The sequence below is a fragment of the Typopeltis vanoorti genome, chromosome 21 (genome assembly GCF_054136105.1).
Source record: "Typopeltis vanoorti isolate ZY-2024b chromosome 21, IOZ_Tvanoo_1.0, whole genome shotgun sequence".
Lineage (NCBI taxonomy): Eukaryota > Metazoa > Arthropoda > Arachnida > Uropygi > Thelyphonidae > Typopeltis > Typopeltis vanoorti.
Genome location: NC_143569.1, coordinates 70067282 through 70085992, shown reverse-complemented (window position 1 = coordinate 70085992; position 18711 = coordinate 70067282). Strand labels below are relative to the sequence as shown.

Genomic DNA, 18711 nt, shown 5'->3' with positions numbered 1-18711 from the left:
TACGGACGGACGAAAAAGAATTGCGCATTTTGCGAAACTTACCTAATATGAGAAAATGAAGCTATGAAAGTAATGATTTGACATTGTGATCTCGGGGTGAAACCTGAAACTAAGATTCCAGGTGAGTGGACATGGATGCAATGAAATGGTAAGTAAACGATTGTGAAATATCTAGAAAGAGAATTTCTAAGATGGTGGAAGGAAATTACGAACATCAGAAACATTCACACGGTTTTCGGATATGCTATGTTCTCTTTCCCGTTAAGTCAACAATAGTGGGCTCTCGGTACTTAGTAAATAGGAGCTTATATCTTAACCGCTAAATATAGCGGTTTATATATGTGATTAATTTATCAAGAAAAACATTAGACTCTTTAGGATCGCTTATATAAACATGGTTCTTCTGTAATCCTGATAATAGACAGCGGACTGTTAAGAAGATAAATTATTTATTTATTTTTTTATTTATTTATTTTTTTTTTTTTTTTAGAAAACCTCACTTTCCCCCCCTTTTTTTTTTATGTCCGTGATGGAATAGTGTTTTTCTGTTTCCACGATTATGGAATACAAAACATGTTTTCTTTTTCTGTTAAATGAGATTTTAGGAACTTGCAGCTGTTAATGCTAGTAAGGGATTTGGGAATTAAATTTAGTAAACTGAGCAACTCTGGTTCCATTTCCTCATAAACTTCGATAAATTAGTAAACATTAGATGAATCGCATCATTACCACCGTCGCCGGGTACAGTCAGCTGGCTCGATTAGAGGTGGTGGGGACTCGCAATGCATGCGTGATAATGACGTGTATACAGGATACAGGACAACCTGTCGACCTTAATTACTGTCTCGTAATGAGTCTTGCAGTGAAAAATGACAGGATATAGCAATTATCGAAGTGTTTAATCAGTTGCTGTGACCAAAATTATGTACGTCTCCCTCCAAATTCTTACCAGTCAACAAAAAGACGTTCTCCTATTTTTCTTTTACCATTTTACACTTTTTTAAAATAATTTTTATTTCTTATATATAACGGAATCATGACATTTTTATTTCCGGTCTGAACATTTAATATATTTATCACATAAAAATATTAATAAATCACACCTTGATTTGCGAACACTTGTTTCCTGTCTTTCAATTTGCATTCGCAATTTCACTCGGGTTACATCAGGTTTGAATGCTCCATCGTTAATGTCATTTTATTTCAAAAATTGTATCTGCCATCAAAAGTCTTTTTTCTAGTCGCTCTGCAGACAGTGGGTAGCATTCTAGATTTTTTGATATTTGGGAAAGTGTCTTCTGCTGCCCGGCTCTGGTGAATCTTTGGTACGCTTCGTGAAACATTTCCTAGCATTATATTAAAATTCGCCTGTCTATTCAGTCCACTGGACACAAAGACTGGAAAAAAATCAATAGCAACAGATCAGAAATTCCCAAGATGGTAAAGGATGTTTCCCGAACAAACACTGAGGAAGGCATGTTAGCGATTATAACAAGAAAATATAAGATTAAAATAAACACAGATGTCGAGGTGTTTGAAATATTGGTACTAGTCAAACACTTATTTTTATCATACCTAACTGTTAACATCTTTCTAAGGTCATCATAACTTATGTAGTATGATCTCGATAGTGTACTTTGCTTAAGCGAAAATTGTGTTGTGTCACCAGCAATCATCTCGTGTCTGTAATAGGGATTTGAAAGTAGGTCGAAATATCTGCATTATCAAGCTATTTATTTTAGTATAATATGGCTGCAGTTTCCAACACTATTAAATTAAAATAAACACTTAGGAACTTTAATAAGACGAACATTTTTTTTTTAATCTCGTGAATGTTAATATTTTTAGTCTTTTATATTCACGGAAATAGCTTGTGGGCTTGGGTTTTGCATCACTTAATGACAGAGTAATAAATCTCAAAAACTAAGTCGTACAGGAGATGAAGTTTATAAAGTAACTTTTGTTTATTCTGTTTCGACATTTGCTACAGCATCAGGTTTGGATAAAGGGAATATTCGGCACACACTAAAGTTTATTTTAAGTGTAGTGCAAATGATCCTTCAAAAAAGATGAATAAATAAAAATAACTATTTGACTTACATGTTTAGCTGTTCTTATTTCGTAATCTTTTTAATACATTTGTTATAACCAGCATTGATCAGCTCTCAGACATGTCTGTCAGCAGAAACAAAATGTTTTGTAGCATTACCCGGTTCAGTAATTATAAACACCCTGTGTCATGTAACGGGCCCATTGCTAATTTATTGACCGTCCCCTTCCTCACACATTTTTAATGATGTACATCTTTAAGAGTGAGAACGTTAAACCAAGATTTATACTTTCGAGTAAATCTGAAATGAATAACACGAAGGTTTCATTTTGTCTTTGCCTTTCAACGAAAAGGCTGTCAACAGTTCTTTTAGCTGGAAAATTTGCTGACAGTACATTCATAACAGTGCTTCACGATATAAATAACGAGGAAAATAAATTAATTTATTGATCTGTTTACTTGATGTTTTTCGCTGGATTTCTAATCAGCATTCTCAGAGTATGAAATTATAAATGTTGTGGAAACAGTTCAAATTGTAACTGGAAAGGAACTAACCCTAAGGCGGCCTACAGGGGCCGGATAAAAAAAAAAAAAAAGGAAATTAATTCAGAAAAGTCGGTCTTACAATGACGGTCTCATAAATATTTGGCAAATTAATGCAGCCTCGTTTGTTAAGATTGAAGCTAACGCTGATTCTAAACAGTCTCTCAGACCTGTAGTGGATTTTGTGCAGCATAGTTGTCTTCTTGCGTGAAGGAATGTCCAGAGTATGGTCTGCAAGTTCCGAATTGCCATGTAGATGACTGTGGACGTAGTTTTTATGTTTTTGAAGGCGGGTGTTAACAGATACTGTATATCAGTCTGTCCGAAGTAGGCACAAAACTTTATACAATCCAGGATGTTTAAGTAAATGAAGCTAATTCTTAGGAGAAATGGCGGTTATTAGTTGGATGTGGGGTTTGAAAGTAGCATGGAAATTATATTTGCAGCTATGTTTTCTGAAGTAGTACCTTGAATATAAGGGATGGAAGGCATAGAATTTCTGTAGGTCTGAGAGACTATTTTGAGAATTAGCGACTAAGCACTTCCTCAGCTATAAGAAATACAGCTGTGTTAATTTTCCAAAAATTTAGGAGCCGTCATTTTAAGATCACATTCAGCCTTACTTTTTTGAATTAACTTTATTATCCGGCCTCTAGAGGACTCCTTGTTAGGACATTAGTCCCTTGTCAGTTACAATTTAGATTGTTTCTATAACTGTCTAATGATGTGTGTCTGCTCCCATTTGTAATTTTGTGCTCTGAGAATTCCGTATAGAAATTCAGCGAAATATCAGTGAAATAAGCAAGTTGTCTCTTGTTTATATCATGAAGCACCGGTGTGAATAACAACCAAGCCTTAGTTATATGTATGGTAAAGTACAGAAGCACATTTTACTTTCAGATTGCAGTAGCATCAGATAATTTAATTATAGAATTTATCTCTACATTTATATTGTCTTTTTTTTGGTTAGTCAAGTGAAAAGGGTCTCCGCTCTCTTCCCAAAGCTGCAGATCCGAAATCCACTGTGGCATTGGATCTTTTTGAAGATCTTTAGGCGATTTTATTTATTTATTTTATTTTTTTTGCCTATTGTGAGACCACTACCTACTCATCGGAGGCCTGAATTGGCTTGAAAAATTTCAATGTTTGGACTCTAGTAGAGGAACTGACTGAGTCAACCACTAGTTACCTCCTAAATGTGCAATAGGTTATTAACCTTTCTTGCATGGGATTCAGAGTAAAAAGTTCTGTTAATGGACATGTCTGAATCATAATGTGCAAAGGTCATGGGTACAGTTTATAACTTTCTGGCGAAGTATTTTAAATGGAAGGCGGTTAAAGAAAAGAATAACTGGTATGCAGTGGAATTTGTGAGATTTTTTTTTGAAATTGCAGATTTCTAGAAATGCCCGAATTTGTCATCCTGCTTTATTCTTATTTATTTCCGAGGAAACATTGTGATTTTGGCTAGTTATGTAAACTTGGGTTTACATACTAAATGAATCACGTTTCCGCTTTTCTGTCATAGGATGCTTGAATTGCGCTTTTTCTCGGCGTGCATGCTTGTGTGAAAGAGAATATTAAGTAGCAAATACTATTCGTTGGCCAGTTAAATATCACACTTACTTGAAAGCCTGAAGTGACGAGAAAAATGCTATCTTTAGTCTCTAAAAGCAATGTCAACTTCTCTCTCACCCACCATACCAATACACCAGTTTTTGCAACCTAAAAGATTCCACGAGGACAGTCAGAGAATTGTTACTGAAATTGCTGCAATTTTAGTTTCAGTGAATACACGCCGAATGTTTAAAAATCCAAGTTTGTTAAACAAACTTAAGATAATGCTTTTTCGTGATGGGGGAAAGGGTTGGCATTGCATTCTTGGCTTTTGTAATGTTATAGTACAAAAAGCAGTGTTGTAAAAAGCTGAATTGAGGAAGTGTGCTTGGCCGTAATATCTATTTAGTTTTTTTATTCTTATAAAAGGGTTGTCCGATTTTTTGCATCATTTATTAATTATAAGGATTTTTCTTTCTTGTCCTATTATCAAAACAAAGAAAAATCCTTATAATTAATAAATGATTCACTATTTGTTCTGTTGTTTTCATCAGGGAATCATGGCGAACAGCGAAAACTCTCAGCTACTGGAACATATCCCAACTCAACATCAACAGAGTTCAAGATTGGTACCATCAATATAAGAAGTATCAATGGAAAAGAAACGGAACTAGTAGAAGAATTGAATAAGCACCAGATCGACATAATAGGTCTTACTGAAACAAAGAAAACAAAAGATCAGGTGAGATCTTTGTAAGCAACCGATGATGTTATATTCATATAATAACAATCAGGAGAAAGGAGTGGCTATAGTATTTAATACTAAATACGAGAATAATCATCTTGAGTGATAGGCAGTATCAAGTAGAGTGATGGGAACAAATATCAGAATGGGGAAATGGACAATGAAACTTTTTTGTTCTTATAATCCCGCAGAAGGTTCTAAGGAAGAAGTAGAATTTTTCGCGGCACTAGAGAAGGCAGCTCACAAACCGGAAAAGTTGGTCCTTCTTGAAGCTAAACAGCAAAGTACCAAATGATTACCAGACATATGGAAATGTTTGGGGAAAACTTGGAGAAAAGACCAAACCTAATAATAATAATGGTAAGTACCTGTTGGATTTGTATTCATGACATGGATAATTTATTAATAACACTATGTTCCAACATGTAAATATGCACAAATTCACATGGAAAGATGATGCAAGAAATACGAAAAGTCTCATTGACTGTGTTATAGTGATGTTTTTCCACTGTACGTAAAAACCACCATTCGTTAGCGGACATATTGAATGCGGATTTCTAGGAATCGACTGGAACACGAATCTGAACCGAAGCTCACAATATGGATTTCCATGGCAGGACCGTAATATGCAAGCCATACATTAACCGAACCAACATCATCTTCAGTCGTACAAAGAGCATGTGCAGTGGGATGTGGAAAGTATGCCCCGTAGGATTGCTCATTCATCTAAGCGAAAGGAGGTCTTACATCTTATTAAGGTGGGTGCCATGGCTGTTTGTTCCTTACTCTATGGTGTAGTTGACTTCTTTCCAAGCAGTAGTGTCCGACTAGCGTTATGGATCTGAATTATAGAGTATAGAACTGGGTTAGAAATAAAACATTTGATCGAAGATTGGAGAGTACAGGCATGAGAGTTCTGCGAAAGATATTAGGAGAGTTCAACAGATGATCAATAGCAGTATCATATTAAAAATTAGGCTATTAGGGAAGAACTTGCCATTATCAGTGCTTATCTCAGGTGTGTAGGACAGTTACTGAAACAGAATGAGAAGAGAACGGTTAGCAAAACTGATGTTGACCGAAGATGGCAAGAAAAAGACCAAGATGTAGTGGATTGCCTTAGAAAACAGAAATATCTGATAATATTGGGGTCTTGCTCCAATAACGGACTAATTTAGGAAAAAATTGTTGATAGCAATATAGCGATGATATAACTTTTCATGTAGTACTATCATATGTTGTACGCCCTCTGAGGGTGCATGACAGAGTTGATGATGGGTATTTTTGGCGAGGGTGTAGAACACGCTGTAATTTTTTTTTTTTTTTTTTTTGACCAAGACTCCCACTTTGCAGAAATTTTGTCGATACCTATTTAATTATAAAAATATCCATTTATTAAGAGGTAAGTGTTCTTGCTCTAAAGAAAATTAAGAGATGAGCGTGTTATTACACGGTCTGAGTTAATTTTGTAGCTTTTCAAAGTGAGAGTCTTCGAAAAAAAATCTAGGAATTCCATTGAAAATGTTCTTATTACGAATTCCTTTAGATTATTTCTTTCTTTCGAAAATCTTAGCTGATTACTACTACTAATTAATAAAGCATACTTTTTTTAGCCAAACTTCACTCTTTACGATATCTCACTCTTGCAAATTACTTCAGAATCTTTTTTTTTTCCTCTAAATAAAGGTGTGAATTTAGAGAAAGCATCAAGTTACTTACCTGAATATGAGAATTAAATAAACAGTATGTTTATATTAAAAAAAAAAAAACTTTGAAGGAGATTTAAATGTCACTAAGAGTTTTAGTTATCTACAACTATTAATTAATAACACTCGTTCTTATTTAGGTGTCCGAAGATTATATAATCTAATGTTAAGATATACAAATTTTTCAGATGCTTAACACTGTTCTCTTTTTAACAACAGCTGGAGAACATTAGAAATTCACAGCTCTGACAGTTCTCAGAATTGACGTCATTTCGCCACTATGTCAGTTTCTATTTTTACTTTCACGTTTCGTTTCAAACGAAGAAGAAACGCTAATCCCGAAAAGTCTGTCATTGCGTGTTTGGGAAGGTCTAGAAATTTGCTTACTAGCAAAATAACATTTGTTCAAATCTGGCAGTGATGGATTTCGAAATATTACTTTAGCTGACTGTTGCATTTATGAAGTCCGTAGCTTCGTGCTTGAGCTCTGCTATAGCTGATTTCACATTTAAATAAAAATTAATTAAAACCACTAATGCATAACGTCGTATGTAATGAGAAAATGAGAGATAAAATCTGAATTCTTCTTGGGGCTTTGATATTCCCTCCATAATTCTAAATATTGTAAACGATATATCTTTTTCACGTTGAGACTGAATTAAAGAATTTGGAAGAAATGTTAATCTCCACAAACTCAGTGTTACTTGCGTTATTTTATAATCATAATGTGTACCTAATATTTTCCAGAGGCTGAAATTCGCTTCCCTGAATTGTTTATATAGCGAATAAAAAAATAAAAAAACTGCAATCATCGGACCTAATACAGACTTTCCTTTTTGGGTCTAGAATAATAGCTTGTCTGATTTTTAAAACTCAGTCATAGTTCTTCTTACAGTTTAATCGGTACTTCAACGAGATACTAAACTAGACAATGAGCGCCGCGAGGGATATTCTAAGGACTTTTCTCCCAAGGATTTCGTTTCATACGGAGGTAGTAGGATTTTTCATCCTGCAAAGCAGTCGAAGAAGAAACATGTCGGTGAAATAACAAAAAAGCGTTTTATAACCCTTGCTTTAATTTCATACACATTTTCTCAACATTTCCGTCCTTGTCATTGTTTTCTCCGCAGCATAACAAAGTTGTTTTTGAAAGCTCTCGTTGTAGCAAAAACCCTCAGGTTTCGGAACCATTTATTCATCTTTGCTGTGCCTTGCTCGTTATTTTCAAAATGAATACCTTTGAGATGTCTTCAGTTGAGGAGGTAATGACCAGAAGTCCAGTGAAGCGAAGTCTGGGATATAGAGATGGAATGTGAGAATAACTTGTTACAGTATAGAGAAAATGTATTGAAAGGGAGGAAGATTACATTGAAAAATCGTTCTGATGTCTCTTTATTTTCATACCATATCTTTATTATTTTTTTTATCATATCTTTCTTTTGGGTAGAGTTATCAATCACGAAAAGTTGTAAATCCATTGTACATTAGTATGTAATGGGCTAAGGGTAAAATAATATTGGAGACCTTGCTCTAGCAATCATAGTAATTTGTCAAGTCCACTTCACTTCATACTTCTAATAAACAGGATGGTAGTGTGATTTCCTCGGGGTAATACTAAACAACCGAAAGAAGACGTCATTTAGGAGTTTATTAATCTTTCAGTTATTTTATATCTGATGGCAAAATAAATCTTTGTATTCATCAAGAAGAATATTAGTGACATCACCCTTCATTTCTGAGCGGGTTCTCCTTTTTGTGTTTTACATGTGTGGTGACTAATAAATCTTTTCTTTCTGCTAAAAGCAGATGTGGCTTCAACATAGTTTTTCACATTCAAGATTGTAGACTACAGTAGTAAAAGTTTCCTATAATTTTTAGAATAATCAGATATTTAGTATTGAAGGAAAACAAATGTATAGAGAATTAACTGTACACGTTTCTTAATAGTATAAAATTATATCTTCTAAATATTTAATTTAAATAAAATGACTAAACCGAAGGCGTGTGATATAATTTTATATATTTGGGGTACTTTTCAACATTACATTTTTGATTACTGATTATATAAAATATAGGATGCAATAGCACAGGAATACATTGAGAATATAGAACATCAGTATTTTATGATGGACACAGAAATCACTGCGTTAACACACAGTGTGATTAAAAGAGTAACAACACTATTTTTATGTATAGTTTTTAAGCCAAGAGTAATTTAAGCCTGCTATTAGTTTAGTATTCTAGTAAACTAATAGCAGGCATTTTAAATATTTTTGACAAATAAAATAATCAGAATTGGAGAAAAAATTTAATCGTTGGTTCATAAGATAGCATACCTTTTACACTCGATGGCCTTCACTTCTTATTCTGGGATATGAAGCCGCGCCCGTTCTTAAGCGTTGCCCACCCTTTTCTTACCTTGTCAGTTAACCTTGCAACTTGCTGTGTTGACATGTGATTACAAGGTAGCAAAGAAACTCGCATGGTGTTAGATTAACGGGTTCTAGGAAAAGGAGCATAATTAAACGCTGTCCGTTAAACATGCATTCTTTCTTTCAGGGTTATACGTCATTCTATTCTGCTCAAGGTTGCATTAAGCAAAACATTTTGTTTGACCTAAGTTGCAGTTGAATGGTCCCTAACGCTTGAAAATAATAGTTTAATGCTTAGTAATATGTATCAAGATAGAAGTAAAATTGGATGCTTATAAATATTAGACAAAAACTACTTGAAATCTGGCAAACTATCAAGTGTTTGATTCGGTTTTGAATAAATTTCACGTATGATATGAATATACAAATTCTGGACGAGATTTACTCAGGGAGGATTTTAAGACTTTTAAAGGTCTACCAGGAAGAGTCTTCCGAAAGTTGTAACTCCTTTCGTTTATGTATTTTCCTTTTTATTGACTTTATTTTATATTTTTTTGGAGGGTTGATTTTCGCCGCTTTTCACCTAAACCGATAAGATGTGTACAGCAAAGATTTCTGAAGAAAGTTGCAATATAATGTCTTTATTCTTTCAGTCTGGGGACTGTTCATCAATGTTTTCCATTATAGGCGGTAAATGATAGTTCAATCGGGGGGGGGGGGGGGCGTATTTTGTAGATTAAGTACTTCATTTAGCTTGTATAAACTCTTACTAAACATGTTAAAATCTGGTTAATAATATTTTGTTCATTTCGAATAACAGCTGGAGCTATCCCTAAAGTTCTGTTTGTAACACCGAGACGATGTATCTTTTATGCATCAGAATGAATATTAATCAGTGTTTGCTTTGCTGTCGGAAGAATTATTAAAACAACTTGACTAAAACATATTGTTCCAGTCCTGGTCAGCGCAATCTTCACTGCCGTTTATTTACGCTAGCTCAGCAAGTTCTCTGCCATATTTCTTGTTCAGTCTTTCGTTGTCTTCTTGAGTAGACGCCATTGCAAACTCAGCACAAATAGTCAATCGAAGCCCTCACCCCACCGACACAAAAACGCGTAGACACGCATATTCACTTCTTTTCAAAGTTAATTTTAAGTTTTATCAATCACCCGCTCTGAAATCACTTAAGTGAACAGCATTTCTCATCAGAGTTTTTTTTTCCCCGCTACCGCTCATGGAAACTAATTTTGAGCTAAATTATTTGGATGGATGACTCAGTCAGCGCTGGTGTTTTATGGCAGTCATCTGCTGCTCTTTGCTTTGGCCATTTATGTGGAACATAAGAAGAAATTTAGCTCCATGCGCTCTCGCTGTGTTCTCCTTCTGGGTTCTTGATAGTACTTCTGGAAAGATTTTTCAACCTGTGCCTATACTTTATCACTTTTATTACCTCACAGTGGAGATGCAGTTAATAACTATGCGATGAGGAGGTCTCCCGAGCGGATTACTGAAAGCCTTTCTACTCTGTATACCACAGGACAGGTGCTTGTCGGTAAGCGGCAAAGCCCGTGCGTAAACGGCAGCATCTCTAGGAATAGCTCATTCTTTTCTGTCAACACCAACTTTTCTGTCTGGATAGCGATTGGTCGAATGTACTTGCAGTAGCGCCTTGGGGGAAACATTACTGGTGGCAGGGACTGATATAGCTTCCGGACAATCCGAACTACTTTTTCTCTCTTCACGCATGCGCCGACAGCATCGAAACGAAAAATGAGTGGTCACAGAGGGCCTCACGTGGAGAGCGAACGAAATCTCCCACTCCCCTTTCACCCTCCCGTTTTGGTACCATTTCCGGAGACAATGTTATCCTATAATGCTTTAGCTAGCTGCATTTCTTTCACGTTATTTTCTACAAGGTTTTTGCAATTAAATGGCATCGCGTGCTAATGTGACATCTCCGAACAATCTTGAGGATGATGCGAAAGCAATAACTGTCGGCATGCTAATTGACAGAAGGCTCGTGTAGAGCATCGACATACCATCCCAACTCTCTGATAACACGGAATTTAGTGTTGGGCAGTGGTAAGCATAGATTCCATGATCGAGCTGTTACTTCGCTTCCGCTTCATTACAGATGCTCTCCATGGAGACGGGCTTGATTAAAGTGTCGCATCAACCCGTGCGAGTTCTCCTTTCAACTCCTGAGCGTCCAAAAAGTTTGAAACAGAATTAGAGGTATATTGACGACTGCGCTTGTCGCCTATTCGCAAAACAGAGAAAGACTGTGAAAGGTGCCATACACTCTAGGCATATCGCTGGAAAAGTGCCAAGCTTGCCTCGAGTGTTGCTTGTTTCTCTGTCCTACTGCGAGTGCCTCCTTCTAACATGAGGTACCTGGCGAGGATCAGGATCCGCCTGCTGACGAAGGTGTTTCCCTCCTCCTTCACGTACGCCGTAGGAGTATGTGGTCTTCTTTCTTATGTGTATATTTTGTTATATGTAGTGTTGTAGTTAATACCTGTACCAGGTAAGAGAAAGTATTTCTGACTTTTTTTTTTTTTCGTGCATTATGGATATAAAAGGCTTATCTATTCATTCCATCGTGTAGGAATTGTAGTGCAAAATAAAATAAAAATAAAAAGCTGAAACTAAGCCAAAACATTTGTGGCAATGAAAACGGAATTGTAGCAATTTTTTGTTTTCTTATAAACTCACTTTTTAGTGACCCCATTTGATTTCGCTGCTATTCCGTGTATTTTTTCCGTTAGATAGACTGACTGATTAAAGCTAAGCATCATTTTTCGCTAACAAGAATGTGTCATCACAGCTGTGGAAAGTGTTACCGCATGCATGCTAGAGCTAAGTACGTTCAAAGAATTAAAAGAAATTTGTATAAATCACAGCACAACAAGACCTTTACGAATTACGTGCTTTATTACTTGACATGACTATGGAAGATTTTTCTGTCCGTCATTATTCTCAACGTGCATATGGTAATTATGCATATTTATGGCAAAGATGAACTCTTCATATTCCTGAAACCGTTTTCTGAAACGCCATTTCACCACCAGTCACGATAAGGCACTCAAAAAATTAAGTGTTAAAGCACACTAGTCGAGAATCAGTTGATGGTTTATAATAGTGGCGAGTGATTTTAATGCTATATTTGTGTTGTGATACTATCAAGAACAAGTCTTGCTCAAAAATTCCTCATGCCATAGCTATATCGTTTTAAGCGTTATAGCTACGGTACTAGAATGGAATGGACTGCTAGATCTCAACTCATTTATTAGTCTATCCCAACATTTCTTAAATTTAGTCCGCGAATCCCACGAATTATTTTATGAATAAAAAATAATAAATTTGTGATTTCTGGAATGTTATTTATTCCTTGGTTTGCGGTCGGAAACATCCCTCTACCTCAGAAATCATAAGTTAATATCTCTTTCATCGCGTATTTTGGAGGAAAAACCTTTGAAATTAAAATTTTGGATGTTTGATTTCGTAATCTTTTCTAAAACGCTGTTAAGAAAAAGCGTTTCAGAAAATTGGAAGAATAGATTTATTTGTCACAGTACACGAGAATTGTTAAAATACTCAAGTTACTTGCTTTCTTTTCTTTTTTTTTTCCTCGAGAAATAGTAACAGATTATTAAGTACATGTTCGAAAATGTCGTTTTATTCCTTATATAAAATACTGTCATTCCTTTTCAGGTGCGTTTCGCAAAATGCATACTCGTGATATTCCCCGCCTCTGGCCTGTCGAATTTTATTAAAAATAAGTGTTTGGGATGTATTCGAAAATTTGTCCAACTGGCTCGGTTTTTGTTTCAGGTGAACTATTTTAAGGGCGAATTTTGGCAAAACGTTTCGAAGTTAAAGTAATGACGTCTTTCTGTATTTGAATAAAATATTTTGAAATTGGTGTTTAAGGATATTTACTAAAATTGGCTCTCTTCGTTTTGATTAAATCAGGCCACTTTTAGTGACAAAGAGAACAAAAAAAAATGTATAGTACATAAACTAAAGAAATGATTGGTGACAGTCATTAGAAGGTGCGTTTCGTTTGACATTCTTGTATAGTGACGTTTCACCATCTATAATCAGTTTTAAAGTCGTTTCGTGAAATGCATAAGCGTATATTAGATAAGTTTGTAGTCCGATCCTCCATGTGTAGTTTGGTATTTGGAGTCATTTTAAAATTTTATCGAACCATTCTACTTTTTTGGGTGGTTCAGCGGCGGGTGTCGAAATTATATATTGCAATAACTCGGCTCTGGTTAGATGGAATATAATAAATGTTGTGGTGTGGGGTGTACATGAGAATGTCTGACAAAAACTAATATTATGAATAACGTGCTAGCTGGATGGAATTTAACGAAATTTAGTATTTCGGATTGCATAATAGGAGCCTTTGTAGCTCAGTCTGTATCGACACCTAGGATGCGAAGAACCTTCATCGGGACAAGATTGGTAACCCGCCAGAACAACACACGCAGTTTACAGATGGCTTTGACCGCCCTATCATATGATATAAGCATTGAGCACATTTCTAAGACGGCCAAGTCATTTGGCCGTGACAGGCTATTTCAGCCTAACACAAAAGGGATGATCGGATGGGATCGCATAATGTCCAAATTAGACAAAATTAAGTTATGCCTATAATGTGTACTGCCAAAACGGCTCTAGCTATTTATTGAGATAATGAATCATTGTCACAGTATCCAGAATGTGATTACGAAACGTACCTTTTTAATTCACGCGCATTCCCTTACTTGTTTGTGATACCATGATTTGCAGAAGATTTGCTATCGAGACTTAGGAATGATAATTTTTTCTGACCAGAACTCGAGAATATGTTTAGAGTGTAATGAAATGTTGAAGAATGAAAGAGGAAAAAAATCCAGTATATATTTAGCAGGGATGGCTATAAAGGGTAAATTTGAAATATAAAAATGGAAATATACGAATAAATAAATAAAAAGAAGAAGAAGAATCTACAAAGTTGTTAGAACATTACTAAAATAGGAAGCAAATAGGTTTAGAAATGACAAACTATATAAATAAATGAAATATAAATATTGAGTTGAAAACATTAAGAAAAGTTGATAGTGTGAGCAATATTAGGAAAAAGAAATCAGAGAAAAATGGCAAATACATCCACTAAGTGATTGGCTGCAGAAAAGGAGATAATCGAAAAATCAGATGGAGGCGGGGGGGGGGGGGGAAGAACTGGATTCCAGAAGATGCATGGTAAATCCATGCATGATGAAGTCATTCCGATGGCTTCTTTGGTTGTTGAAAGGCCCAAGATATAGCCCTTCATAACTGCCCATTATGTTTGAATAGTAAATATTTCTAATCCTTATTAACAAAAGCTCTCACTGATCTGTGTCTCCCCTTCTCGCACTTAAATTTCATGTGTGTGTTGGGGATGGGGGGGGATGCAATTTCATGACTGTGTTTTCGTGACTTTTGCAGTTAACCGGATAAAGAATAACAAGTTTTCTGCAATTACTACAAAGAGTAACTATGAAGTAATTTAAGGAGACATTGCTTCATAGTTAATCTTTGTATATTTGTCTGGGATGGAAATATGAGAAATGAGTTACCGACTCAGAAGATAGATCTAAATTTCGTAGCAGATGTTAAGTTTGCTTGACAATTTGGATAATTAACAAATATGAATAAGAATAATATTCTACCAGAATTGATAAGATATTACGAACTTTACTAATAATGATAAGTAATAGCATTTTTTTATATTAAAACTCTACATTCAAGGTTGCAGTCTAACCTTGTGCTGCTGCGTGGAATAATGTAAAAAAAAAAGTGAAAGGTTTCTCTTCACATATAATGAAGTTTTTTTTAATGACTACACGTTCTTCTAGTAAATAAACTTATTAATATTCCTATTATGCACAGTCCTTTTTACGAAAAGCGTACAGTACTAATTCTTTCTTTTTCCTTCCAAAATCGGCACCTGTTTTTCGAGTTTAGAGCACTTTTTTTTTTTTTTTAGTTCACTCCAATTAAGTTCGAGATTCTTTACTTATTTCCAGCAAAGATGGAGAAACTTATCCAGAATAAATGTATTCTCGGATAAACTGTAACCCCACTTGCTGGATATTGCTGAAGGACAACCACTAAATTCTGTTTTTTCATTTCGTATCATATTATACTACTTTACTTGACAATTGGTGAAACCTTGAATAACAATATAATATTGGATGACTCGTAACTCCATATTAGCACCTATTACGAATGCCTAATTCATAACTGGGACAAAGCAAAAATGTAAGGACATTTGTTTATCGTGGAGTCTCCGATTGCAGTTTTGGACTTTTTCGATTTCCTTTCGTGTTGCATAATTTTATTTCTTACTTTTCGGGCTATTCACAGCTGTGCATAATTTTCTGCTTGCTGAGCGACCTCTTATTGCATTTCTATCCATACCGATAAGATTTATTGTCCCTCTAGAGATTTTAGAATCGTTAGCTTCTCCATACAAACTTGTGTTTTGTTCGAGACATAATACGAATCTTATAATCTCGCTGTTATTTTACGGTGAGCTGCGTTCTTGACGATTCTTAATGGAATGGTTTTATTCGCATTCCTGCTTTATTAATGCGCTAGAAGTGGCAACTTTCCTCTCTCTGAGTTTTAATTAACGACCCCATTCACTGTCCGGTTATTATAATATAATATGAACGAATGAAACCAATGATCTCTTGTTTGCTACAGTGAATCAGTTTGTATACTGTGTGCGTGGGTTTATTGATATTTCACTGAAACATATCCCCATTGATTTTTCTTTATCTTCTCCAGCATCTGAAATTGGTTATTATGGATATTCTTTCAAGTACGTTAAGAAGTGAACTAGATTTTCAAAATAAGAGAGCGTTTAGGATTTTAGTTTCCATTTGTTCATTATAAGCATCCACTAATTCAAATTTAACTATTAATGACACTGTATTATTCTTAGACTACTTGAAAATTTTTTCTTTTACATGGAAGCGTTTCAGAAATGTTTGTTGAATGGTAATCCCTTCTTTTCTTACGGAGATGGAAGGATTTTTCATCATACAAGCAAAAAAAGAACAGTTAACAGGCATTAAGTATATCGATCTAAGAACTTTTAGTTCTTTCGGCCTTAATTCCACCAACCCAACTTCTTCATTCCTTTGAAAACGACTGCATTAAAGTTTCTTTTGTGGAGCTGTGTGGTATGAAACATCACACAGATATTCTTAAGATATGAGAGACATGAAACATTCGATGGTTGTCAGCGCCTGATGAGGAATATGATGCCGTTGTATATTGTTGCTGTTTTGCCATCCGAGATGGTAATTCCGTAGCGAAATATTAGGAGCACACTGCGTCATACTGACGTAATCCAAAGATTAATGCTTATTTTTATCTGAATAGAAAGCTTACGAGCCCGGTGGCCAAACAAATCTCTCAACGTACTGCACCTAGGATCTTGTCACTTCCAAAGATTACAATGAGATACTTATCAAATGTGCAGTGGTTTTCAAACTTATTTCTGTAATGCAGAAATAGTGGCGACGCCCTCTGTGTGAAAGACCTGGGTTCAGTTTTTGTCATGTTTAAAAGAACTTTTTAGGTTAAAAGTTATTTAGCTAGTGGAATCTAAAGCAACCAGTCCAAACTTGTTTCATTTCTTATTTTATTGAGACAACCTAAAATTCGTTCATTAAAATTTGTAGTTGCTTGATCTTGAACTTATGAGTTTTAAGAAATCTTTGGAAACACTATTGTTACCTTGAAAAACTCTTGTTTTTAATTATTAACATCATTATTAATATCCATACTTTCACCAATATCTTGGTAACCGTATTGAGGAAGGCGTCATAGCTTCTCGACTTTATCAGTCTTCCCACTGTTTGTGATTGGATTAATGAGATCTCGTAAGAATCTGAAATTTCAGATGGTTAAAAAATGGGAATGGAGTCATTTATTCATATTTCCTATAAGTGTCACCAAGTGGAGCATTTTTGCGTGCTTGTGCAAAAGCACAAGCGTGGTGAGACGGTTTGGTATGAATTACAACTGAAGCAACAAGGGAACATGGGACAACAAACCAAATGTTTATATTTCACAAAGTCGTATTATGCTCATATATGTGTGTGCATGTGTTCAATTTTAAATTTAAATATCATCATCATGCCTATCAAGGATTTAGGCCTAGAGTTGCCTTAGAAGTCATCGTTGAATCTCTTAAGAGGACGATCTGGTTTTCTTTTTCCTAATGGTTTGTAATTTAAGGTTTATTTTGGTGGGAAGGCTGATAAAGTAGAGAACCTGAGTATACGGACTTTAACTTTAACAGTCGAATTTAAATATTACTTTACTAAATATTACATTAAATATATGGACAGAATATTTAAAAGTTTTAATGAAGATAATTGGCCCACTCACTTGAGATTAATATGAAGGATAAATTATTTCTGAGAATTCAGGCCTTCGATGTTATAGGCAAATTGTGAAGATCTCCAGATGTTTACTTTTTTTTTTCTTTGGAATTTTTTATAATCTTAACTTATACAAACTTCAAAAGAATTTATAATTAATGAAATAGAGAGCCAAAAGGCTTCACTTCGGCGATGCAAAATTATTCAAATTAAGTGGATATTGAATCCAACATTATTTCAAAGCCGAATAGAGAAATTACAAGTTTCTCGTTCGGCTTTGAAATAATGTTGGATTCAATTATCCACTTAATTTGAATAATTTTGCATCGCCGAAGTGAAGCCTTTTGGCTCTTTATTTCAGTAATTCTTGGTGCCTTTTGTGATGTGATACCTCTTTGCAATTCGTACGGTGAAGTATAACTTATGCATCACTACAACCTGGGTATTTACATTTTGAGTGCCTACTCACTGATGACACCTTAACAAAGGTCGAAACCGGTCTGGGTAGTGATTCCCCCCCCCCCCCATAATGTATAACATCATACATGCCCGCTGGGTGATGTGTTTTACATTATGGGAAATACTAAGAATAGCGATCAGATCTTACTCCACCTTTACTACAAGTTACCCCTGTCATGAAAGGTTTGCTTACGCTTGGATCCGCCGAAATTCTTATAGTTTCTCTAAGATTTCTCTATTCGGCTTTGAAATAATGTTGGATTCAATATCCACTTAAGTTGAATAATTTATAATTAATCTAACACATTTTATTGAATGTATACCTAAATAACGTGTAATTTTTATCTCGCACGTGAGAGGTCATTGAAGCCATGACAAGTGAGTGCAGTTTGTGGACAAGTGAAGGATTAAGAAAATCGATTAACAAGTTTCTTGAGCTGTGGGGGAGGGTGTATTCATTGGTTAAAACTATGGGAGAAGGCTGTTTCCAAAGAACAGAGAGATAAATGGAATGAAGGAAAATGAGAAGTTAGTTTGAGATGGTTGGAGTTGAACTCTGTGTGGATGCTAACTAGCGGTTGCTTGTGTTTTTATATGATTAGAGAAACGCGGAAGAACGGCAGTGTTCATTTGAGAACGATGAGGAGATAGTTTTTAAAACATTGGGCTCTGGAAGATATTGAAGTTGGAAGCATTTGAGCATCACCAGGTTTCTCTAACGCCCGTGAAAGTATTAAAAAAAAAAAAAAGCATAGAAAAGGGAGGCCGAGGAGAGGGATCATCTATTAAGCAGATTGTCATTTTCTGTATGCAGTCATGAATTCTTAAGGTTTTGGTGCATTCA

General features: G+C 35.2%; 1 protein-coding gene across 8 annotated transcripts in view; it reads left to right on the top strand.

Annotated features, from left to right (window-relative positions):
• The window catches only part of LOC150094955 (MAGUK scaffold protein DLG1-like), a 377157-nt gene that overhangs the window by 63733 nt on the left and 294713 nt on the right, over positions 1-18711 (top strand). The window contains exon 1 of one of the 8 annotated variants that reach the window (XM_090411310.1): positions 11347-11433. The exons of the other annotated variants lie outside the window; for them this stretch is intronic. Coding sequence (XP_090267436.1) covers positions 11359-11433 — 75 coding nt within the window. The 5' untranslated portion in view covers positions 11347-11358. Of the gene's footprint in view, positions 1-11346; positions 11434-18711 lie in introns of those variants that run through there. 8 annotated transcript variants of the gene reach the window in all.